This window comes from Tachypleus tridentatus, chromosome 13 (assembly GCF_004210375.1).
Source record: "Tachypleus tridentatus isolate NWPU-2018 chromosome 13, ASM421037v1, whole genome shotgun sequence".
In the NCBI taxonomy this organism is placed as follows: Eukaryota; Metazoa; Arthropoda; class Merostomata; order Xiphosura; family Limulidae; genus Tachypleus; species Tachypleus tridentatus.
The window spans coordinates 254,423,838-254,451,191 of NC_134837.1; the positions used below are offsets into that span (position 1 = coordinate 254,423,838).

The 27,354-nt window shown below is 31.9% G+C and overlaps 1 protein-coding gene across 1 annotated transcript in view; it reads right to left on the reverse strand.

Annotated features, from left to right (window-relative positions):
- Nucleotides 1–26,558, reverse strand: part of LOC143239791 (retinoid-inducible serine carboxypeptidase-like) — a 36,911-nt gene extending 10,353 nt beyond the window's left edge. Inside the window, exons 1-8 of the mRNA XM_076481305.1 lie at nucleotides 26,305–26,558; nucleotides 15,768–15,904; nucleotides 12,940–13,029; nucleotides 8,392–8,547; nucleotides 5,808–5,882; nucleotides 4,461–4,571; nucleotides 2,960–3,088; nucleotides 1,381–1,474 (exon numbers count right to left, since the gene is read on the reverse strand). Coding sequence (XP_076337420.1) covers nucleotides 1,381–1,474; nucleotides 2,960–3,088; nucleotides 4,461–4,571; nucleotides 5,808–5,882; nucleotides 8,392–8,547; nucleotides 12,940–13,029; nucleotides 15,768–15,904; nucleotides 26,305–26,356 — 844 coding nt within the window. The 5' untranslated portion in view covers nucleotides 26,357–26,558. The remainder of the gene's footprint in view (nucleotides 1–1,380; nucleotides 1,475–2,959; nucleotides 3,089–4,460; nucleotides 4,572–5,807; nucleotides 5,883–8,391; nucleotides 8,548–12,939; nucleotides 13,030–15,767; nucleotides 15,905–26,304) is intronic.
- Nucleotides 26,559–27,354: the final 796 nt, after the last annotated feature.

Consider the following 27,354-nt stretch of genomic DNA (forward strand, 5'->3'; position numbering starts at 1 on the left):
TAATTATTTAACTAAATTATAATTTTACATGATTAGATCTAACACAGAAATACAAAGTGCTAGTACAATTAGAATTATGAGAACCCAATTTAGGTACAGATATACATTTTCATTAATACAAACTTCAGTAATTTATAATAATAGTCATAAAACAGGTATAATATAAATATTTGTCAATTTTAATTCTATTAATTTTCAAATGCATTAAAACGTTATTAACTGCTGAAAATCTTCTGTATTCTACAACAGACTTTTTCAGGAACCAGTTGAAATATATTTTAATAAGTATTCGAAATAATTACACATCTAACTGACATTATGTGAATTCACAGTTACCACACTTTTCGGTTTACAGGACTTAGCAGTTTTCCGAGGCTCTTTAAATTTTATCAATAACTAAATGCTGGATTCGCAACTGCTAGTTAGTTATTTTCTGTTAGCTTGTTGTTAAGTTAATAAACATAAAAAGACTACAACATGTAGTTCATCTCTGTATTTGATTTTTTTTTATAATTATTTTACATTGAAAATACAGTGTGTCTTCCAAAGGTTTTGGCTTTCTGTTTCATCCTTAAGTGAAATTACCAGAAAAATCATTTATTAAAGGCACTATGATGCACAACAGTTAATAAACATTATCACTGATAGTAAACAGAAAATGAATTCATTCTCTTCCAGCAGTGTTTAGAAAAATCAATGACACAATAAAGCCCAGAAAAGTTTAACAAGGTGGTTTATCTGCCGATGTTAGATTGTTCGTAACATCTCTAAAGGTTAAAATAAGTCATGGTATTTTAAAATGTAATTTCTAATATACAGTAAAGCCAATGCATTTTGTTAACATTATGTTTCAACAATGCCTTTTATGTCATGTTGCTTAGCAACAAAAGTATAACCTAATATTGTTGTTAGGTTTTTTTACTGAAAGTATAAAATGTATAAATAACAGAGCTGGAAAAATATTTGTTAATTTCTTAATTTAGAGTTCCCATTGATTAAAGAGGTTTGTTTGTTTTTATTTAAAATGTTGGTCATAAAACAAAAAAAAGCTAAATTCAGAAATGATTTAAGTTTAACAATCAATGGTTTTACTTTCAAGACACATTTCATGCACTTAGCTATAGGACTAGGTGATTCCAACCCATATCTTTACCTTACACTTACAGTACCAACACTCACTACTCTTATAAGGATTCATGGCCCTTGCATCTAAAATAATAATGGGCAGACAGCAATTGAACTATTGTATTTGGATAAATGCATTTTGGCTTTTATGATTCCTCTCATTTTAAGAAATAAAGCATAACACAATACATAATGAGTTATATGAGTTAAATGTATCTGCTTTACACAAGACGGTATTGCATTCTGTTTACTTACGCAGTATATGGTTTGGAGGAAGACTTCCAACCACAGGTTTCGATTGTTCACCCACATTGGATAATATGTTATACCAGTCAATTCCATTGGTGTACTGAAAAGTGACATACGTTGTTAATTACACTTTAACAACAACATAATGTTATTTCCTATTTTAAAAAATACAATCCAATGTTTTTGTTAGTTTATATGTAATAAGTGAAGAATTAAAGTTTGTTAGATATAATATTTTTGAGTTGATAAAACTTGACACACAGGGTATATTAATTTTATATATAACTTCAGCGTTTAAAATACGTAGAGTACAAACCTAAATCTAACACAAAGATGTTAAGATGTACTTAGCATTTCAACCAATAAAATACATCCTCCTTCCCTTATACATCAGGTGATCCCAAGTCTTTCAAGCAAAGTGACTTTTGTTCCTGCTTAGATGTTTAGCTCTCTTGCTAGTTGGGGAGACAGTTTTTGTTATTTCTCACACATGACAAAATAATTCACCACTCACTGAAAAATTCCTACTTCTTCCATCATAAAATCAGCATCTTTTGCAGCCTGTAGTTACTTCAAAAGATAGTAGTCACTAAACCTGAGAATTCACTGTCTTGATTGATTACTGATCTGTCATTGTAGTAAAGTCCATTTTAATAACCACTTAACGTTAACCTTCTTTATCCATTTTCACGTATGCATAGAGAAAAATTCGTTTAGTTTGCCAATATATTTCTACATTTTGCTATTTGATTGTTTATCAAGTTTAATAATTAAAAAAAGTGTTGTTAATATCAATTTGTATTCTAACTTGTACCAATTTAGGCTTCAGTCATTACCATTTGAAGACATCAAATTTATCACATAAGCATGCCGATAATTGTTACTTCCCACATAAATATGTAGTACAGGTTACTTGTCTTAGAATGTGTGGCAATACATTTTTAACAAAACAAAAGTTTATATTTATGCATTATTAAATAGTTACTACAAAACATTCAGAGTCATAATTACTGTTTAAGCCTAATGAGTTTCATTCTGTTTTTTTTTTTAATATAATACCAGTAGTTTTAAAGTTTTAATGAGTTAGAATTATCAGCAGGGATTAAAAGATTATGTTTCCAAGTAATTTAATTTTGCTTGAATTTCATCTTTGTAGTTGACTTCCCCAATCATGAACGCACGATCCATCTACATTCCTTAAGTTATGACAAATGAAAGTGAATGTATTGCATGAATTAAATACAAAAAAATGATTCATGAGGAAATCTATCTTCATATGAAGGAATGTAATCTTCCTGATAGTTTTCCCTTGAGTGAATGTAATTTTATTTCATTATTTCTAACTAATAAGTGTGATTAACTAAGGGAGTGAAAAATGCCTTGACCTGCACATGCTGAGTTAAATAACTAATATTTTACAAAATTAAGCAATACATTACTGTCTGAATGTAAAATAAAGTAGAGCATTTAAACAATTAATAAAAGTACTGCAAATTAAAATTTGCCTAGAAGTGTAAGACCTCCCCTCCTCCCATGAAAACCTTCTCAGGCACAAGATACTATTGATTTACTTATAGAAATTTACCTTTTCCACAATATCTTCAGTTCTTGCCCATAACTCTGTAGCATTCACATACTGACCTTTGGCTAAGGACTGACGGATGTCTTGTACACTAGCATTAATCACTTCTAGTCCTTGCTTGTCCACCATAGACTGAGAAAACAATATTAAAATGTATCTAAGTATTCTTTTTCTACACAGCAGAGAAAAAAACTACATTACTAGTTTGTTTTATATGAAAATAAAATATTTAGCAGTGATACTACACTACTATAATAAAAACACATTACTGTGTTAGAATGAAGAAAATACTTTTAACTTTTTCTTGACATACACAAAATACAAACAAACTGGATTTTAATACAGTAATTGAAATAGTAAAAAACTGCTACTACATCATAAAAGCAGTCCTAACTTTTGATATAAGGGCTTTATATCTTTGTCTTTAGGTATAAACCTTTATACATATATATAAAGATTTATAGCAAAAGACAAATAGTACAAGCTCTTTATATACATATTCATGATTTCATTCATTATTTATAAAAATGTTTGGGGTTTTAGTTCATAGACAACCAAACTTTTTAACTTAAGTTTTGAGACTCAACATCATGCAGATGCTTCAAATGAATTCAACTAGGACTGACAGGTGGCTTAGGCTTAACAAGATGTGATAACTCATTGTTAAAGTATAAATATTACAAATTTAAGTTGTTTTAAAGAAGTTCTAAAATCAAACAGCAAAAAAATTCTAAATATTTGTTTTCCAGAAGGATTAACATAGAAAATAAACCTGAAAGCCATCATGAACAATCTTAGCAAACTACCAGCCTTTATTCTGGCTGACATTAGGCTAATGCAGTAACTCACATAATTTCCTAAAAAAACATTTTTCACACAAATTACAATTATTTATTTTGCATTTATATAAAATATGATGCTGTAATACAACCACAAAAGTTCTTTCAATTTCTATTATGATCTCTACTAAACCTAGTGTTATTGACTTGTACATCACTGAATTTTGGCCAAACTTTTTTCCAAAGAGCGTATAGTAATTTATGTCAAAGAGCTGTTACACATCACTATACATTGTACAACACAACAATGACTATTTGTTTTCAACACCAAATTTATTTCCTTTTTCTTTGCTACTATTTATGACAAATAGAATGCTTTTTAGAAAAACTGTCAAATATTTGTTCCTGATGCATCATTCTAACTAAATGCTTTGCTGTAAGACTACTTTTCTTCATTCCTTAACCCTAACAAAGAATCTCAAACTAAAATAACAGCCTTCATAATATTTTTTTTTTATATTTCAACTTGGGTTTTAAATGTAACTATTGGGTTTTGTGAGTTATCATAAATGAAATAAAGTATGCATGCATTGCATACTATTTAGAGTACAGTAAAATATCTCTTTGTTCTTCTCAAAATTACATTAAAAAATATGTTTCCAAAAAAATTAACACAATTAAATACATATATTGTTTCAGATGTTTAAAATTTCAAAAGCACCTACCACAGTGTACAAATATGGACCCCAGGTTGCTACAGAATCAATAGGAGAAATCCAAGAATCACCAAATGTAACTCCTTGAAAATTACAAGATATCTTTCCAGACTTCACTGCCTATATGGACAATGCACTGTACATGTCAGAGTTTATCTAGTTATAGTTATTTATTAGCATTTAGAAGTTACAACCCGAATGTTTTACAAACATCTAAAGCACTGGTATTACTCATTCTTAATTACAATAAATGTGTTTTATGGTTTCACACAGTATCTCAAAAAAGCTTCAGGAAAAAAAAAAGATTTAATAAAATGTTTTTTTGATAACAACTATCAACTTTTTCATAAATTACAATAAATCCAAGCTTTCAACTTAATCTAACCATTTTTTTTTTCTTTTACATAATTATACTCTGAATGCTGCAAGTTTTCTCACGTGTACATAAATATTCTTGGAGAGTACTTTAAGACTTAGTGCTTACTTCTTCTAAACCTTTAAAAAACATTAAGCCTACAGTACGTGTTTGTTAAAATTTCATTTCATAAACATTTTGACAACACTTAACGTCTTTTGAGCTCACATCCATACAGTTACAATAAAAGAGCCATTTAAATGCACATGTACCATTAATCTTGAATATAATGCGAACCATTGTCTCTGAGAATTCATCTGTCTCCTGTTTAAAAAGTTGCACACGCAAAGTCCAATGCTCACTTTTGAAATGACAGAAGAACAGACATGAATAATACTGATGGAAAATTTTATTTCTCAAGCAGGCATTCAACACTAAATTTTTAAGAACTAATCACACTGTCATTCACATTTCAAAATGTGATGTACTTTAATAAAAATGTAGATTTACCATTCAGCAGTTCTTAGCATGACTGAAATGCTCAACAATTACTTTTCACAGTGTCCAGTACAAGTAACTCAAAGCTTTGGCTCTGATGTAATCCAAGATTGCAACCCATTTAACTTTCTCAAAGTCCACAAAATAATTTAAATTGGTAGATTAACTTCAACTTTTCCAGTCACTGGAGATAGATGCTTTTGCTTGTGGTAAATAGTACAGTACTGACTAGAAACACATTCAAATATGAATTAGTTTCATTTGTAGTTCTACAATATAGAAGGATTCTTAACTTGCATTACACTTTTTAAAGAATAAGATTAAAAATAACAACTAACAACAACATTAAATATAGACAAATATATAGATCAAAAAAGAATCTATATTCACATAATGAAGTCCCAGGTTTCAATGTGCCAAAAAACATTATTAATAAAATTTATTTTAATAAATGGTAAATCATTCATAAACTCATTAAACATATTTATATTAATACTATTTACCTTATAAAGTGCTAGGGCAAAAGATGCAGCCATTTTTCCACCATAAGACTCTGAGAAGATGTACAGAGGAGATTTCTGAAATCAGAAGACAACAATGCCATTTGCCAAGTATTTAGTTATGAAATACTATAAAGCCCAGTGACAGATAAAATGTAAGTTTTGTGTTTGAGATATCACATTGTGCATTTGCTCATTTATGGTAGTACATTAAATTATAATCACTGACTTTTTCTGTAGTAGGGCACTGGAAATTGGGTCCAATTAATTGAAAAAATTTCATCTTTGCAAACTCTAAAGTACTAAAATTAAATGCACTATCAAACTTGGTTCAATATAACAGTTGCATGGTTTGTTACAGTGCATTGTGAAAAAAAAATGGATGAAATAACTTGAAACTTCATTTCTATAGATTACATATATTTTGTAAATAACAACTTATTTTTTTGATATCTGTAAGATTCATAGACTTCAAATTTTGTAAGTTTCAGTGAAATAGGTTTTCTCTTAAGAAACCTTTAAAAACCTCTTGATTTTAGTAATTGATATGTAAATCATCTCGCATTATTTTAAATGTGTTGTATGTTTTTTATTTCACGAAGCTTAAGTTTATTTGATTTGCTATACAAGGAATACAATTTCACTATGTTTACAATAGCTGCCACACAATAAAATAACTTTTTATCAAGTTTATTATTATTATTTTCTACTATAAATCAGAAAATTTCATTTAATATATGAAGAAAGTTTTAAACCTATTTAGAAAACACTTATCCAGTTGTTTTGTTTTGAATTTCACACAAAATTTGATAATGGCTATTTGTGCTAGCTGTCCCTAATTTAGCAGCAACAGACTAGATGGAAGGCAGCTAGTTAATACTATCTACTGCCAATTCTTGGGCTATTCTTTTACCAACAGATAGTGAGATTGACTGTCACATTATAACATTCTCATCACTTAAAGAGTGAGCATATTTGTTGGTGTGGATTCAAATCTGTGACCTTTATATTGAGAGTTGAATGATCTAACCACCAGGATCTATGGCCTCATGCAAACAATGTCTTATGCAGTGGATTTTTAGGCAAAAACAACCTTAATAAAGACAAGTGCATAGTAATCTAAGTCTACACCATTCTGTATCTCAAAAAGTATCTCCTATTGTACGTCAACATTAAAATTCAAATAAAGTTTAAAAAGAAAATGCAAGCTTTTCACCAACTTCAAAAGAAAATGAATTGGTAATTATTCACAGGCACCTTTCTTTTTAACAGCATATCATCAAAGTAAGCTTTTGCCACTTAGATTTAACTTCTATGCAAATCACTGCTGTACTAAAGCATTACTGCTTTTACAGTTCAAATAAATGGAACAAGTACAAGTTGTGGTAATGAAACAGCCATGCATCTTTAATGTATACATTTAATTAAAATATATTCTTTCAGTCTTTCTGATATTATGCCAACAAGATTGGGATAGGTTTTTCTGTATCAGTGACTTTTGACCAATTACTTTTAATAGATAGTCAGGCCTATATCTTTGTATGCACTACCTACTGCATAAGTGCCATTAAAATCTAATCTTTAGATCTGAACTTCATCCACAAGTTAAGGACAGGTATACATATAAGTACATTAATACATTTCACTCCAATTTGCAGTAAGACACAAAAAACAGATTTCATGACATGTTTAGATCAGTAGCCTATAGCTTCTTAAAGCTGAGCTGTGTCACACCCTGACAACCATGACTGAAAAAGTGTGATTGTCAAAAATCAGTAAAACAATTGTATTCAAGTTACTATAACAAAATTACTACTAGTTTCTTTGAAGCTATTATGTTTATGTTTGTAATGAAGCACAAAGTAACACAATGTGATATCTGTGCTCTGCCCACCATGAGAATTGAAAACAGGTTTCTGGAACTGTAAGTCTGCAGACATATCACTGTGGCACTAGCGGGCTCAAAGAACATCATATTATGATTAGAAAAAAATAAGAGATTTTCAAACACTAATGATTTTTCTTGGAAGTGTGCTAAGAATCATCCTAAAATAAATAAATAAAACTTTGTTTTATGAAATACATTTCAACTCTTGAAATTTTTTTAAAGTATGGAAATACGACTACACATTTTTTATTTATTTTTTAATTCAATGGTGAAACTGTGCCCTCAAGACACCATACTGCTGGTAAGTTTATGACTTGTTTGTTATTAGACCTCAGTGACATGAGTCATAAAAAATCTAAACAAAAATACCAAACCATACCTGGCATATTTAACCCAACAAATTACATAAAAAAAACGACTCATTTTAACTAAGTTTTTGATACAATTCTTTACACTGAGTGTTGTAATGGGCTAAAACTAAAATTACTCAATATAATGCAATATGCTGACTCTACTGACAATGATCATAATAAAAACATGTCAATAATTTGAGGGTTAAAAGATATTTTTAAAATAACTTTTACCATGAAAACAAATAAGATCCAAGAATGTGGTCTTCATAACTAATTCTCAAAAGGTATAACATGGCATTAGCACTGAAGAAACAAACAAAACACGAGGAAGTTCAATGGAATGTACCTGGAATTCTGGTATTTTCTGGAAGAAGTGTTTCATGAGAGTCACGAGGTCATCAGCTATCTGAGAGTTGTTCTTTGTAAGAGCTGATAAATTTTTGACGTAACTAAATCCAGTCCCAACTGGATTATCAATGAAAAGGACATTTGTATTTTTGACCTATAAAACACAACCATTTTGACCTACACAACCACTTCATTCTCAGGGTCAAGTTTATATTTAGAAAAGAAAAAGAATTGCATAAAATTCACAGATTTACGTATAATCATGTTTGTTTTATAAAACTGGTTATTTCATAAAATATCTTCCATGCTTTTAAAGTCATGTTTCATCAGAATTTTGGTATTAACAGACTGCTCCTAACTGCTTCTATAGTGAAACAGTCTTTTGGCTTCTGTGCTGCAGTCTTCTAGAGGTCTAAGGAGCATCTAACTGGTAAATGCTAATGGTATTTGTGCAACAGTAATAAAAATCAAAAGGACTGATGAAAGTTATTATTTAACTAATACATTTCAAAGCTATATTCCAAAAAAAAATTTCACTAATACATTTTCACAAGAAATATTTTTCATCGTAAAATGTTAAGAAGTAACTTACGATGTTGTCACTTTTATTCTTTGTAAAGAAGGGAACCTTGATTTTTGTTTCTCACCTCTTTCTAATCAGCATCCAGCAAACTGTTTGATCATCGTACTGTATTACCATACATGGGCTAATTATAAAGAAAGTTTTGCAGTTAACTGTGTTCTATCTTACAAATGGTATGACACAAGGAGAAGATATTTCACAGAAATGATGTCAAGGACATCACAGATGTGCAAATGCTGCAGGTTAGCATTTCCCTAATGTGTTTCTAATCGACACCTCCTCTCACAAAATAGCTTTTCTTGATTAATGCTGCTCTTTACTGGCACAAAGTTTCAATGCATGCCACTAACCTTCCACCTCCCTCTTTTGTATATCCACATGGTAATGATTGTGTTGCACCTGTCAACCAATAGGAGCATGACACCACCACTACTATTATAACCAGGACCTTCTTCATATCTGCACTCATTAATTCCATCAAGACTGGTCAGAGGACCTACACTGTAGTATATCATCGGGAATAGGGAGGTTGGGTGGGAAGTGTGTGTGGAGATAGGTATCCATTGAAACTACATTTTCAACTTCTGTTACAATATCATAACTCCATTCATAGAATACTTAGAATCCTACACTGAACTGGTGGAGGGCCAAAACAAGAAAGATCCTCCTTAAGGAAGTGCTCAAAGACAAGCTAGGAGGTGTAGAACCAAAAGAGAAAAACATCATATATCCCATCAGATCTAGGTATATTATTTGCTCATATATAACAGTGTCACAAACATAAAAGACAGAAAAACATAAAATAATCCTAGAATGTGTATAACTGATAAATGGTACTCCTGGGTATTGAGAGACTAGATTGTGACAGACCATAGACACAGTTTGACCTCATTCAGAACCGGACAGTATCTGGAATGGTATATCTGATCCATGTCAGATAGGAGACGACATAACTCTTAACTTAAAAATGGGAATTTGTTGGGAAGACAAGTTTCCATATCAAAGTCTTTCACCAACTGCACACACTGGAAATATTACCAACACCCATCAGATAGTAGGACTGTAGAAAGTCACAGCAAGCTGACATTTCTGGTTCAAAACCAGACAGCAGTGGATCTAGTACTTTAAGTTTGTAGTAGGAGAAGGATATTCAACCAGCCTTGCACAATTCTAGACTCAAAGGATACAAATGTATACCCTACCAGTTGAGACATAATGTTGTTGCTATCATATATGGATGTTGTGACTAATGTGGCATCGGGAAGAAATGGCATTGTGACCTTTGCATCTGCATGTTACACTTTCAAGTTCACCTTCTTGTGACATACCATTTGTGATAAAGGATGCCCCAAACAATGAAACTTTATAATCAACCTGTGTTTAATGGCTATAGTTAAATCCTACAATAAAATTCCTTATATTGATTTAAAAAAAACTATCTGAGTAGACTAAAAATAAGCTTGTAAGGCAGATATCAAGAAGTAAATCAGTGTGTGTAAATAGTGTTGTAAATTATTACAATTTATCTTACTTACCTCTAATCTAATAGCAGTAGCAAATTATTATTTACGTATTTTCTAGCAATATAATAAATTTTATATAATTCCCATGAGATGTTTCTGACAACAGAAATTGATTTGGTTTAAATTTTGTGCAAAGCTACTCAAGGGCTATTCCTCAAATTACGAGTCGAGTGCCTTAACCACTTGGCCATGCCGGGCCTGATAACATAAATACGGATTAGAAATTACATGTTAATTTAGTTAATTATTGTATTGCAATCACTGGGAAGATTGCAGTTGTTTTCTCAAGGATACAAAGTTGCCCATTACTTAAACCTTTAAGTATGGCCAGGGTTTTGCTGTGCATGTCACGACAGTTTCGAAGATATTGAAAATTTAATTGAACTTCATCATTAATGTATGGTTAACAGAAAATGAATCAACTATTTTTGTTTATAATTAAAATTTTTTATATTATCTAAATTTGAAAATTTTAAATTTCAAAAAAGAATATTATAAAATTGTCTAATTTATTTTTATTGTCACTTCGAATAAAGGCTTCGTTAGTTCTCGTCTTGTAAAAGTCCAAGTGTATCACCTACATTATTTAAGTTATTTAGATGCAGCCTATAAACAATTTCAAGGTTCAAACATACAGTTTCAATTTCCTAGCTTCATCTTTGATATATCAATAAATTTTCCCAATCTCCTTGACTTTCAAGACAGTTTACAAAACCATTTCATTTTATTTGACATACATGTTAATAAGCAATAGAAAGAGTGTGCTTTCAATTGTAAGCTCATTACAGTTCTTTTAAAATTGGTGGCAAGAAATATAAAAGTCTTGAGTTTGTGTGCCTAAGCACGACCAGCATTTAACAATTTTTCAATCTATTATATTTTAGTTAAAAGAAAAAGACAATCAAATTAGTTGTTCTTGAACATTCTATTTTAATGATTTATGTATTACTTATGTTTTAAAATGCATATTTGAAAGGCACAATTTTTTGTCACAAAATAAATTATAAAAATTCTAACAAGGCTTAGCCCACAAGTGATAAGTGTGGAGCTTCATGCAAACGGCAAGCTTATGCAAATTTTTTGATGTCTTCTCACTGATGTGTTGTTTTCAGTGGTGAATGAGCCATATTTTACACAAGCCAGGCAATAAAACTACAAAATTAAACAATATGAGAGAAAGTAAAGAACTAAAACTATGAATATCATCACCTCAAGATGTTGCAATGAATTATATACTGAAAGAAAAAGGTACACACTTATTTAAATTTACTATACATTCATGATTCAACTACAGTTAGTGTGTAAGACAGAGAAAATAACAAATAAAATGCAAACCTCTCCCTAAAAAAAAAAAAGTTTTGATATTCATTTATGATCTAGAAGTTATGCAAATGAAATATGAAAAAACATGAAAGTCCAACTTACTCAGAGGTATCTTATAACACATTCAAAAGGCCTTAAAGACTGGTTTAAATCATACGAATAAAGTATTGGAATGAAGAATATTAGTCATAAGGAAATGGAAAATTGACACGTGAAACCAAGCAGGACAAGTCCACACAATTCTGAAGAAAGAAAACATAAGAAGAGGTAGCTTGATTCAAATTTAGTAAAACACATGAACAAAATGGCAAAACACTAATAAAATGGTGTACCAAAACAAGAAGGTAAAAGTTGAAGGTACCAAAGATTGATATAGGTATGAGATAGAAATACAACTTTAAAGATAAATAAACTTGAAACAGAAATACAAATAAAATAAAACAAAATGTATAAATAATATTGTGGGAAAATATACAAATAAAATTGGAAACAGTAGGATATAAAGTTTTAGGAAAAGTAACTAGAAAAAGAGCAAGGAGCAAAAGGAGACTATTGTACATGAAGGAGAGTGCCTTCTAAACAGGTATAGATTTTATTCAGGTACAGGAGAAATCTTACTGTATTCATCACAACTCAAAACAGGAAATTTCAAAAGATGTGTAAGGTCATGGAATGAAAAGGATTTGTTGTTTGTCATGTGATTAGGTAATTAATTTGAATAATTAAGTAAGAGCAATAAACAAATGCTGTTGTAAATTTAACAAGTCCAACAACTGAGCATCTGATTTAATTTGATGATCATAAAATTTCATCCTGCATGAGTAGACACTTTTATATATATCCTCCATAAAAAGTGTTGTCACAAATATTGTAGCTTTAACCTAAGTGCTTTAAACATCTATGCTTCTTCAGTGTTTTATCTTTCAAATTTCAGTAGATAAAGTAACTTGAAAAAAGAGACACAATATCAAAATTCAGAAATGTTTTTTCAACTGATGGCCAATTTTAAAAAAATGCATAATGTTAAACAAGGCTTGTTGTACAGACTCCTAAAATTTTGGTTTACCATTAGACAAAAAAAGTGACTTAAGCTCATAGAAGATAAAACACAGATTACCCATGTTGTGTTACGTGGTTTTAAGTTCACATCTAAAGGTCCCAATTCCATGAAGTTTCCATAACCACAAGAAGAAGCTCCTGGTCCACCCTTTGAAAGAAATAAGCAGTTTATTTTAAAAATTAAGAACAAATTTTTAAAATCACTAGAAAATTATTGTTCAATTTTTCTTTTTTTACTGTTAATTAATTTGCATTTCCCTTATACAAATTTACAAAACTGCTAATTATGTTTAAACTCTAATTACAAAAATACTTAATGTAACATTAACCCTTAAATGCATGAAGTATTTAATTACATTAATGCATGATGTGTGTTACAAGTTACCTTGCCAAAGCATGAAGGTTACAAGGAGCAGAACATCAGAAATATTGTATCATCAGAAAACATACACTGCAGTTCCTCAGATATGATACCTATAAATTGCAGTTCGTACAGTTATTTCTGTCATATGTGAGTGTCCACCACAGATAACTCTGGTGCATTTCACATACAATATACTAATAAATTTTCCTGTTTTTAAGTGGTAGGGCAAACCTGCATTTTGAAGCAGTGGTATTGTTTTTGATGTCTTCACTGTGTTATTCACAACATTTTCTATGGCACACCTTTTCAGATAAAATTATACAACATGTATGATCTGTAGTACTAATGACCCATGTCCTTTCATTCAAAATTACTGCAAAATAAAGTTTTTTTACTTCTGTGTTTTGGCCAAATTAATCTAATGCACTCATCAAGAAAGTTCAGTTTAGGAAAGAAAAAGGCTTGTACAAAGAGAAATGCCATAATAAATTTTAAACTAATAAAGTAGGTACAAGAATTATATGTTACCCAATTTGCAGATGTAATGGTTACAAAGAAAATTTATTAGTCAGTTTAATAATGATTTGACTTTTGAAAAAATATTTAAAAATAAAAGAAAATTTTGCTTCTGTTTCATTAACTTGTGTTACAAAAAATTTAGAGTTAAACAATAAATTCACATGATCACTATTACTCCTTCATGATGTAATATTTCTTGAATTATTTTAAAAGTCTGGCACACAGGTTAACCTATGATTACCCTTGGGCCATGCATCAAATTCAAAGAACACCTATGAAAATTCATGACTTGTGTTCAGACATAAAGACCTGGCTGTTAAAACAATTATTACCCTGTAAAATGTTATTTCCTTCATAATTTCAGTGAAAGAATTTCTGTTTAACTTTTCATACAAAATAGTTACTGAATGTTAACAAAATTATGTACACTAATGGGAAGTGATATACATATATGAGCATGCATACTAAGACTGTGTATGAAGGTTTGCCAGGCAACATTCAAATAATATTAGATTTTTTCTTTTTCCTTTTGGTAACAGAAACCTTTTTAAAAGGTTTTTTGGGCAGTAACTATACATTAAATGTCCACAGTATGGAAAATGTAATATTTTGATTTGTTCAATGTTCATAACGTAAGTAAAGGTTGTTGCATAAAACAACACACACACACCACCAAAATGTTACACAAAACAGCTTCCTTGCACTGTAAGTGGACCATTGTTGGGAAGTACTGGAGGTGGGGTGGGTGGGTGCATATTTAAGAGCTGCATTGCTTAAATAAAATATATTGAATGCATAGTGTACAATATACAATAGAAGTTTTATGATAAAATAACTACAAAAATATAATAGTTTTGATGCCAAAAACAGAACACCAGTGTAAGAAATCAACAATGTCATTAATAGTAAACTTGTAAACAATGACTTACAAACATAATAGTGTTTTTGTTTTGGAGAATATACATTACTATGCTTGTAATTTGTTTGTCTGTTTATTATTGTATTAGCATAATGTGCTTCCACATATGAGAAACAGCACTGTTAAAAAAATAAGTGGCTTATAATAATACCCTTTCTCTCTTATAACTTTGTTATAACTGAATATTATATTAATTTTCTAAATGAAACATCAGTGCTACTTAGTTCTGTTCCTTATTTATTATTATGTATGCTTCATTAATCAACAATTACATGTTAAAAAGACTGACTATTAACCTGTTTCAAATAGTGCCTGTGTGCTAACTGCCAATCTTCCTAAGTCTGTTTATTCCAAGAATCCCAATCTTGGGTGTTTTTGTTTTTTTCACTTCTTATTTAAGACACTATTTCCTGCACACTTTCTACATGTTTCTGCCACTTTAAGTACCAAATCCTGCTTTTTGTTCTTGGGTCCAGGATGCTCTCTTTCATGATGCTAGCTTCCAAAAGACTTTCACTAAAACTAATCATCCTTATGTTTTAGGGTTGTAAGCTTTTAGTATGCCAAAGAGGTTCAGCATTTCTCGTTGCTGTTTCCATAACAACTTGTTTGTGATGAGGCAATGTTGCTAGCTTCAGTACGACCTTCGACCTGTAGGGCAATGAAGTATTCTTTCATCTGACCTTTCATTATGACACGTGTTGATGTATTATTGGCATTGCTTTATATGGTGGGATGACTTAAAGAATCTGAGACCTATACCAGCAGGAGGCTTATACTTATGGCAGGACAAGTTAAATATCAAAAAAATTATTTTTAATGGCAAATACTTTTGAACATTTACATCAAAAAGTATTTGTCATTAAAAATAAAGTTTTGATATTTTCACCACTCAGAAAAGGCTTAAATAACAAGAAACTGATTTATAGTAAATTTTGTTAACTGGCTTTATTACAATAAAAATAAAAAGCTCTATAATGATTGGATAATCAATAATGATAATTTATTACTCATAGTAAATGTCAGCACCAACAAAGACAAATATATCTTTTATCACAATGTAAATCCGAAAAGGAAACCTCACCTGAAGCCATAATACCAGTGGAGATTTATTGTAGTTTTCTTTAGGAGATTCTGCATAATACAGCCACCAGAACATGTAGGCATCTGTTCTAACATTCACATAACCCCAGGCATTCTTCCCAGTGTAGCTCTGTATTCCTAATAATTTCAAAAAGAAAATTGTAAAATTATTTACTTCTTGTAATGTTCCTCTAAGGCAGGGGTCACCAAACTTTTTTCACAGGGGCCAGATTACTTGAGGAATGAGAAGTGCGGGCCGCATGATCATTATATGTTCAATACTCATAAGTTAGAACGAAAGCTCTCTGTAAAAGACTTAACACTAAGTTTAGGATGCCACATCAGCCATGTGGGAGTAGCATGCAATATACACATGTAATAAAAAACAAACAGAAATACAACCAACATTTTTATTTACCAAAAGGTTATCAAAGAAGGTGACAGACATAAGTTGTTCCGAACACTGATGCCATACCAGATGCGAATTGCTTCAGCTTTAGAAAATCATCTTCAGGTATGCAGCTGTAAAATTCAATAAGTTGCCCCTCTCTGTGTTTTGTTTTCAACAAGTCATTTCCTTGCAAATCAATGAACTCCAACAGAAGTTCCACTGGCACGTCATCAATGACACAATCAAAAGGATTCTGAAAAAGGAGAATGTCACTTTCGATTCTGTCAAAATCCAAAAATCTCTCTAAAAATGCTTATTTAAATCACCAATAATCTTTTTCTGAAACTCCAGGTTGACATCTTCTGTGATTCCAGCATGAAACTCATTGAAACACTGAAAATGAAAGAGGTTTCATCCTTCCAAATGTGCTTCAAACAATGACAGCTTTTCCAAAATCCTTTAATGATTCTATAGAGATCACAGACAAGGTTATTCTTCCCCTGAAGTTTCAAGTTCAATTCATTCATGTGGGATGTGATGTCAACCAAAAATGACAACTTTGACAACCAGGTTGGATCCAGCAGAAGTGAATCGGCTCCACAGTTCTCAATAAGAAATATATCTATTTCTCTTCTCAGCTTATAAAAACAAGACAAGACTTTACCGCAGCTGAGCACCTAACAGCTGTGTGATAAGGCAAGTCACAGAAATCCGAATCAATTTCTTCAAGAAACGCCTTGAACTGGCAATGATTAAGTGCATGACCCTGAATGAAGTTCACTGCAGAAATGACTGGTTTCAGTATGCAAGAAATATCCAAGTCTTCCACAGAGTGCTTGCTGATGTATGATGCAGTGTATGAACAGAGTGCTTGGGAGTTGAAGATCTTCCAACTGTTTCCTGATCAGCCCCACCAGATCCTTCTTTACTCCAGCATTGTTTTTTTCTCCATCAACTGTTCACCTCTTAGCTGATTCCACTGAAGGTTATAGTCTTGCAAATTTTTAAACACCTCCATGAAAATGTCTTCTCCAGTTGTTCTTCCATGCATGCTGCAAACTGATGCCAACTCTTCCATGATCTGAAGGTCCAAATTAACTCCACAAATGAACATGAGAAGTTGTGACATACTCTAGAGATCAGTAGACTCATTCAGTGGGAGAGAATACCATAGGAAGTTTCTAGCTTTTTGGCGTATTTGTAATGCAACGTTCTCTCCAAGTTCTTCTGCTCTCCGTACAACTGAAGTTGCTGAAAAGCTGAAAATTTCAAAGAAATTGGCTTTTTCAGGACACAGCTTATTTACTGCTTCCATCATACACTCTTTCATGAAGTTGCCGTCAGTAAAGGTTTTCCTCAATCTGCCATCTTGTACATTATTTTGTAACTTGTGCGAGTGACAGATTCATTTTCAGCAAACTTTCTCATGAAGAGATTCTTTTGAGATTCAAAAACATGTTTCATGGATTCAAATTTCTCAGAACAAAACTTTCCTGAAAATTTCAAATATGTTGATAGATGTTTTGTTTCATAATGACACCAAAGATTGTACACTTTCAAAACGGCAACACTTTTGGTGCATATCACACAAGTAACTTTCTGGTTTCCACAAAGAAGTGCTTTTCTCCCCATTCTTCATTGAAAGCACAACACTCAGAGTCCACTTTTCTTATTTTAAAAGAAGCCATAACGATGGGTGAAAAAAACAGGATCTGGAAAAGAAAAACACAGAACGCTGTGAGAAAAGTATTGTACTGGTCCAAGAATGCACAAACAAAATATATTGAAAAGTAGGTTTGCCACAACACTTACCTAAGAATGAGTTACGAAAAGTGCATAACCTGACTACTAAGAGAAATAAGTAGTAACCCTAGGCCGCTGAATTTACAAGATGAGTCAATAGGACGAGGGTTAAGTCTGTACTTGTTTTTGAAATCCTAATGCTTTCACAAATACATGCCTCGATATGAACAAACGGGCAGCAAGGATGAAAAAATAATTTTCCTATTGGTTAAAAATGCACGTGACAGCCTTGTTTCTTTTTATCGTAACGTCTTGTGTTTACCAGCTAAAAGTGATACCATTGGTGTGATTTATTTTGTCATGACAGTCGGACATTTGATGAAATGTCACTTTTTATTTCCAAGAGACTAGCTGCTGGCGGGCTGGACAAAATGACCACGGAGGCTGTATCCGACCCGTGGGCCATAGTTTGGTGACCCCTGCTGTAAGGGGACACTCATATTATTTCACAAAAATCACAAGACATGCAAATATGTGGTATGTACCATCATGATAAATATAAAACTACATATAAGTATGACGTTATATCATCCCTTTGCTCTAACACAGTTCTTATTTACATTTGATAAACTTTGAATGATCAGTTTCAAATTATAAAAAACAATCAAGGTATGTCTGATAATTTTGCTTACAGAAGTAATCAATAAATCTCGGATGACATAAAATAAATTTGACTTGAGCTACAAAACTAATTTTCGTTCCTACAGCAATTTTAGTCCTAATACAGAAGTGTATTATATCAAAATAATTTTTGGCTTCACCAGGTCATTTTGCACCATATTGCCAAGCTCAACCATGGTCTATCTGATGTCTGATGACGATTTATCTTCACAACACCGCTGTGGCATTTGGCATTATTTCAAAGCAAAATGCTCAAACATAAAGTTGTCATGTCAAAAACACATCAATCCTCTTAGCAGAGTTTCCATAATTTATCAAGTGTATGATCAATGACTGTTTTCCAGAACCTATTTCAAGAGTCCAAGCTAAGTTACTGTTTATTAGGCAGGTTGACTGGAATGTATACTCATGGGACAGCATAAATACGTGTTTCATTCTTCATCTATTTCAAGGTGTGCAATGGTTCAATGGAAGGTAATACGAATGCAACACTTATCTTGGTGAACCCTGTCAACCTCATTTTCCAATTGAGATTTGCTTGATTATGTTGCATGTCTGAGGCACATGAATGGCTTTTACCACAAACACTTGTATTCTTGTATTCTCAACAGTTAAAAGACTTCATCACTTTACTCACCATGGCTAGGTTATGACTTGTTTTCCAATGCCATTAAGAATGAGGGATATTTGAAACTGCAAATCTTCAATTTAAAGATATATTTAAGATCTAAGTGTACCACAAAGGGCTGTTATATACCTTCCCAAAATAACAATTAATACTTAACATTCCACAACAACTATATATAACATACTTACCCATGTAAATGTAACTTTCTACATTCATATAAAAACCCAGTGTAAATTTGAAGGAATCCATTTCATTCACTTACATCATTTTTTCACATAAATTAATTCAAAATTATGCATTCTGTGAATAAAACTGACCACAGGTTTTCAAACACTATTATTATTATTATTATTGCTCCTATTATTCAAATCATTTTCAAATCCTTGACATTTAGAAATACAAATTTATTTAGACTGGTGTCTCATTCAAACTACTAACAATCTTCATGACCAGAAGTAAATCATCCCCTAGTCTTAAACACTCTCACAAAAAGAATTACAATAATTTAAAAATCTTCCTTAACTATTTTTTAACCAGGAATCATTCTACAACCATTACAGAAAGGTCAATAACTGAAGGTCATATGAAGATGTTAAAAATGTCTTAAGTATATACTCTTTGAAACTCTTAAAGATGTAGAGAAAAAAAAGAAAAGTTCAATTAACACGAGGCAAGAAGTGACCATTTGGTCCTTTTCAAGGCTGTGTTTGCAGACTCACCCCTGATAAAAGAAAAACTGTTTTAAGGGAAATCACCAATTCTACACTTTAGCTCCTATATAGTGATTTATAGCTTCCGTTACTGCTAACAGTAACTCATTTCACCATCATAACTTCATCCAGTCAATGCCCCATACAGAAAACTACACTAAAGGTAATGCCAGCACCCACACACAAAATGACAATCCTTAGGAGTTTCAAGTTTGCATCTCTGAATGCAAGGATATATTGGAGTTTTTTTAAGGAGAGGCACATAATTTATATTTTGTACAGGATGTTACCAATAACTGATGAAGTCCTGCCCGTATAACATTGTAAACTTTAATAAGGCCCCCTCATTATCTTTCTTTCCTCAAGAGCAAATAGGTGAAAGGTCTTAAACTATCCCTATATGAAAATCCTTTCATCATAAGAATTATCCTAGTAACCTTGTTCCTCTTAATTCTTACAACATGTTCGTATCGTTTTTTAGGTAAGACCAAAGTTGTCATTTTGCAAGCTACATTCTGAACAATAATAATTGATAACAATATAAATAAAAACATATTCATATAAATATAAAATAATGTTTGAAGATAACTAAAATGTCAAGATGAGAATAGGATGTTCAAGGTATAATAAAGGAAGGCTCACACCTGATGATTCTGAGAAGACTGGGTTATTAAATTTTATTTCTTCAATTTTCACTAATGAAGAGTTAAGAATGATAAATCTCTTAGCCCAGATAATAATCCTCAACACTTTTGAAGGAGGTTAAGGAATGGATATGGAAGTCACTTACTAATATTTGTTTTTGTAAGCCTTTGATAATTGTTATGTTTCAACATAATAGAAGTTGATTAATGTTATTCCTCTTTCCAAGAGTGACAATAAAAATTTTTCCAGTGATTATAATCCTATTGGTGTTATATCAGTAGTGGAAAAAGCTTTTGATTTAATCTGTTTTCAATTTTGGGCAAAGTTACACAAGGGGTATCTGCACCAGCTGTCCCTAATTTAGCAGTGAAAAACTAGGAGGAAGGTATCTAGTCAAACCACTCACCACAAACTCTTAGACTACTCTTTTACCAACAAATAATGGTACTGACTGTAGCATTAAAATGTCTCCACGACTGAAAGGGCAAACATGTATGATGGGACAGGGAATCAAACCTGCTAACCTTAGTAGACTGCAATTCAAATTCCTTAACCACCTGGCCAAAGATGTTTTTCAAAGTATTTTAACAATATTTAAAATTTTATAGAATAGTCAACATGTTTCAGTAGGGAAAATCTTCCCTTACTAATGTTCTGACATTTTTTGAAAAGTTAAAACTTACATAGATGAGGGTACAAGTGTAGATTTGGCATATCTGGATTTTACAAAAAGCATCTGACAAGATGCCACATAAAAGGTGTTAAAAAAAAAGTTACCTCTATAAGTATGGGGATTACATTAGCTCAGTGGATAGAAAACTGGATAGATGGAAGAAAGGAGAGTGTTGTTATAAATACAGGCTCAGTCAAACTGGATAAGTGGGATACATCAGGACTTGTCAGTCCTCCTGGTTTACTTTATCTTAGGGAATGGTCAATTAGTTACTCAAAATTGCTGATGATATTAAAGTTTTTTGTATTACTGGCTGTGAGGAGGATATTAATACTATACAAAAGGACTTGGATCATTTGGTAAGCTTGAAGAATAACTGATAGATGGCTTTTAATTATAACAAATGCAAGCTAATGCATGCAAAATATCCCAATTTGAATTATGAGTACAATTTTGATAGGAATAACTTTAACAGTGTTAAGGAAGAAAGATATCTTGGTATTCTGGTTGCTCAATCTCTTAAGCCATCAAAGCAGTGTGTCATTGCTAGTGGAAGGGAAGATCAGATTTTAGGTTGTATCTACAGAAATACTAAATATGAGGCTAAAGAGGTTATAATTTCACTGTAAACATCAATGGTTAGGCCACAGGAAAGACACTGAATTGCTGGAAATGCTTCATAGAAGGGCAACATGTGGAACAGAAAAGTTATCACACGAGATCAGGTTAAGATCTCTGAAATTGTTTTCTATGTGGAATGGAAAAGTTGTCACATGAGATCAGGTTAAGATCTCTGAAATTGTTTTCTATGTGGAATGGAAAAGCTGACACGAGATCAGGTTAAGATCTCTGAAATTGTTGTTGTCACATGAGATCAGGTTAAGATCTCTGAAATTGTTTTCCATGTGGAACAGAAAAGTTGTCACATGAGATCAGGTTAAGATCTCTGAAATTGTTTTCTATGTGGAACAGAAAAGTTGTCACATGAGATCAGGTTAAGATCTCTGAAATTCTTTTCTATGGTTCAAGATCTCTGAAATTGTTTTCTATGTGGAACAGAAAAGTTGTCACATGAGATCAGGTTAAGATCTCTGAAATTGTTTTCATGTGGAACAGAAAAGTTGTCACATGAGATCAGGTTAAGATCTCTGAAATTGTTTTCTATGTGGAACTGAAAAGTTGTCACATGAGATCAGGTTAAGATCTCTGAAATTGTTTTCTCTGTGGAACAGAAAAGTTGTCACTTGAGATCAGGTTAAGATCTCTGAAATTGTTTTCTCTTGATAAAATGAAGAGTTAGAGAGTGAGAGCTGATTGAAGTGTTTAAGATTATTAAGGGAAATGATATTGTTGATGTGTCTTGTTTTTTTGTACTTATTGGTGACACTCAGATGACAAAGGGATACATATATAAATTTTGGCAGAGAATGTCTCATCTTCAGTCAACTATATTTTTCTAACAGTGTAGCTGACCTTTGGAATGGGTTGCATTCAGATGTCATGGACAGTTAATTCAACAATGCTTTTAAGGAAAAGCTTAAGTATTTGAATGATAAGGGCTAGCTTTAAGTGTTTTAATTTAGAGTTTTGTATAGTAGATGGGATTACCTAGATGGACCAATAGGAGGTCCCTTTTTGTCCTTAACTTTTGTTATGACCTGCAGGGATTTGAAAACACTGAATGCAAGTAACTGAACTTTCTGTTAAACATGTTTACGTTTTTAGTAAAGGAAATTCTCATTAATAAATACAACTTTGCAAACGTTTCTGATGTCAGCTTCAAAAGCATCCACCAGATAAGGAAAAGAGAGCATTTTCCTTCTTCTGGAATTTCAGAAGAACATTTATTTGCATAATTTATTTTTTAAAAACTGTATTAGAAAATAATACTACTTAAATATCAATGATGAAATTTGTTTACAGGTATAATCAGCCAGAGCAATGCACTCAAACTTCAAAGCAAATGGTCTGCCACCTGAAATAAATTGAGCAGAAACTAGTAACCAGATTCCTTCCACGCTGTCACAATATTTGCCAAGAACAACTGTTGCTGGATGAAATAGCAGAGACTATAATGCTTTAACCAGTTTAAAGAGATGATTGTTTTATTGCCACCAACCAGTCGGCTGACTTTGATATGAAATTGTTGATACATGCAGATATTAGCTGATCTTCATCTTTGACTTCCTTCATTAAATTTTGTTATTTGTGCTTCTTTAATGTGTGCCCAAATATCATTATCAAAATTGAAATCCTTGTATTTGTCTTACGTTCAACTGGATGTTCCTTTATTCACAAGGGGGTTAGTATGTGGCAAACGTTTTGTAACTAAAAACTTTTATTTTTTATTAACTAGTTCTTCAAGAGACAAGTGAATATTCTTAAGTCTTGGAACCACAAGCATGAACAATACATGATGCAGACTGGTTCTGTAGCCACCAGGGAAGCACAGTTTCATTGAATCTTGGAGTTTGGTTGCAAGATCTCCATCAAAAGAATGTACATCAGTCACTTGGACTATTTTTTTCCTTTTGTGATCTGGTGTGACCAGGTGGTTGGGGTGCTCAACTCATAATTTGAAGGTGATGGGTTCAAATCCCTGTCACACCAAACATGCTCACCCTTGGGGGAATTATAATGTGACAATCAATTCCATTACTCATTGGTAAAGAAGCAGCCAAAGAGTTGGCTATGAATGGTGATGACAAACTGCCTTCCCTTTAGCCTTACACTGCTAAATTAAGAATGGCTAGTACAGATACCCTCTTGAAGCTTTGAGGAAAAACTTAAAACAAATAAACACAACACTCTCTAATTTTCATGGAGGTTCACACATTCTTGTGACCTCAAGAATAGTGATATACAATGTTTTGTCCTACTTGCAGGTTATTATTCAGCACTGTAATATTTCTCACTACATTTACGATCGCTAGTCGTGTATTTGTCCAAAAACATAAACTGCTAAGAACTAGCTTACTCATCCTTTTCAGAGCACTGCAAGTACACTGAAAAACATTAGCTTTAATCCATTTATATGAAACAAGTCCAATACTTGATCCCATTTCACCAAGATGTTCTCTCCTGTACATGTTTGGATAATAACCTGTATCCAGAAGACACTGTCTCAGGTCGAACGTTTCCTCTTGATGCTCATATGCAACATTCATTCCAACAACAGGAGGACAGTCATCGTGTATTCTTTGTTGATGTGATTTCTGTCCAGTGCTCGGAATGTCAAAGTGAAGAAATTCAACTAAGCTCAAGTAAACAGCAGGAGTAACTCCGACTTTCTTAAGGTAGCCAAATGCCTCATCATCTAATTAGTGATGCACATGAATGGATTAATGAGATTCCCACTGTCCCTATCTACTGTCTAGTGAAACCACAGCCAAGGGAACGGGCTTGGAGAAATTTGCAAATACATCTGAGGTGAATGACCATGAAAATATTGTTTAATAATTCAATGAAAAATATTATAGCAACATTCAGAAGGAGAGAAAACCTCTCCAACAATTCTGGAAGAACTCAAAAATTGTGTTGTGTTTGCAAATGCATTTTCAAATTAAAAAAACAACAAAACTTGTAAATCCATTTAATGTGAATTCTGGGAGCTGCATTTCAAACAGAAGAATGTGTTTCTGTGCTTGCTACAACTGTAGCTCTTGTAGCAACCTGATATGCAAATATATCATTCACTCATTGAAATCAATTAATCTGACACATTGATGTTGTGCATAATCAACATAAAAAACCTACAACAGTTGAAATTTTTTATACATGTTTTGTAAGTGCAGAATAAAATCTTTACATGAGCTGTAGCTCTTGAATGTTTCTCTTCACGTGATCATTCAGACAGTGCTCAGTTTTATGTAGCAATCAAATGAAAATGTAGATATTAAGTGCTCACATAAATCTGACTGATGTTTGTTTAAATAATCAAAATCTAATTTAAATTTTGACTAATTATTCAGCAATATTATAAATAAACTCTAAATTCTATTTATCAGCTTTGTTATTCTAGCTAAAAAACACAACCTAAACAGTCTATCTATTATAACTTTTCTTCAGTCACAATACTGAGTAGGTTCCAGTCTATATTAAGCAAGTAATCTAAATTACATTAATCTAAATGTATTATCTTTCTTTACTATAATTAGGTCTAAACATCATTTACCAAATATATGTGAAATGTTTCAAATCATTCCTTATTGTCTTAACACCCTTAATTACCCAAGTGTTCAGTTATCTACAAACCTCACAAATTTACTAATCGTACCCCTAACAATATATTTAACAAAAACAAGGAAAACCTCAAGCACTGATCCCTTGTGCACTCTACAAGTAATACTGATCCAGTCTGACTAGAAATTAGTAATAACATTTTACTTTCATATCCAACCATCCTACAATCCAGTTTACTGTTTCCCTAACCTCTATCAGTGTGATTTTCCAAGATATTTTCGTGTGTGACACCTTACAAAAGCTCTTTGAAAATCTGTGTATACCCATATCACATTTTTTCCATGATTCAGGTAAGAGTAATTTGAAAGAAATTATAGTAGTAGTATTTAAATATAGTTACATTAAATACTACGTAATTACACAACGAAGCATCAAGTGTAAATTGGCACTGCTGTACCACCAGTAAACAGTTTGTTGGAAATGTAAAACAAAAAGATGTAACAGACATTTGCACCAAGCTTAAAAGAATAAGCTTTTTAGTTGCTAAAACATCATAGCGTTACCAGCCATTACTATCTAAACATGCATACGGTACACCATCTTCAATTTTATTAAACATCACTAATAATGACACAAGCGATGCAAGACACTGTGCCATAAATTAACTGCAATTTCCGTACTATAATGTATAGTATAAAGTCGACACAATTTTTTTATTTTAAATATAACATGTTATTAAACGCCATAGATTATTTTAATAAATAATATTACTATTGGTAATACTTTACTAATACTATCAGTATTATTTTTGTAGTCGTTACACAAACACATTGTCATTTATATTAATACTACTGTCAATAAATTTATTTACACTTAGAGCCTTACCACTGGAAAAAATCACAACAACACCGATACAAAATAAAACTTTAGAAAGCATTTGATTTTTCTTAGTAGAAAAAAGAATTTATTTTAAATTTAACTGGATTAGTTTATGCAAAATGTAACAAATTTCAGTTCCTCCTTCCTTGTTTACGAATTCTCAAATACATAAACCAATTTTCTCAACAACGTTTCACGTGATTTCCTTATTGGTTTTGAACATGCTGTCATCTATAGGCATTATTCTATTATTATTTATAAATTATCTCACAGTTCCATAAACACTTTGCAAATGAATTCAAAATTATTATTCTTTGAACAACTACATCAAAATAGCATAGTTTGATTTTGATTCTATTGTGTAAATAAAATTCCTTTAGAATCACATGTAAAGCTTATGAAGTATCGATTTTTATTTTATTTTTAGTTATGGTTTTGTTTATCCTTTATATTAGGGTGCGTCAAAAAACAAAAAGTTGTGACACTCAGTCGCTCGCTTATAATTTGATTCCATTCAATGAAAATAATATGCTAGCGTAAAAATCAATCCAATACATTAATATTTAGGGGTTGCGCAATGCGCACAAAATAACAACGTGCTTCCGGAACCAAACGAAAAGTTGGCATTAGTGAAAGGCTAGCTTCGGCTTTAGACAGAACCCAGATCAGTGACCGAAAAGCCGCGCAAATGTTGCTTCCTTTTCCAGCTCTTATCGAGGATCTTGCCATTAGCCCAAGTTCCATAAGGAGGAAACGAATTACTAACTGTACTCTTCTAGCAGCTGAATTGAAGGAAAGTTTTTCTCCTTACGTTCCTTTGACATTACATTGGGATGGTAAGCTGATGCCTGACTTGGTTGGCAGAGAGAAGATCGAACGTTTGGCAATTTTAGTTTCAGGTGAAGGTGTAGAGAAGATTCTTTCAGTGCCCAAGATTGATAGTGGGGATGCAAATTCAGTAGCTTCTGAGGTCGGATCAGTTTTATTAGAATGAAATGTAAAAGATAAAATTAAATCGCTTTGCTTTGACACCACGGCGATCAATACAGGATCCAA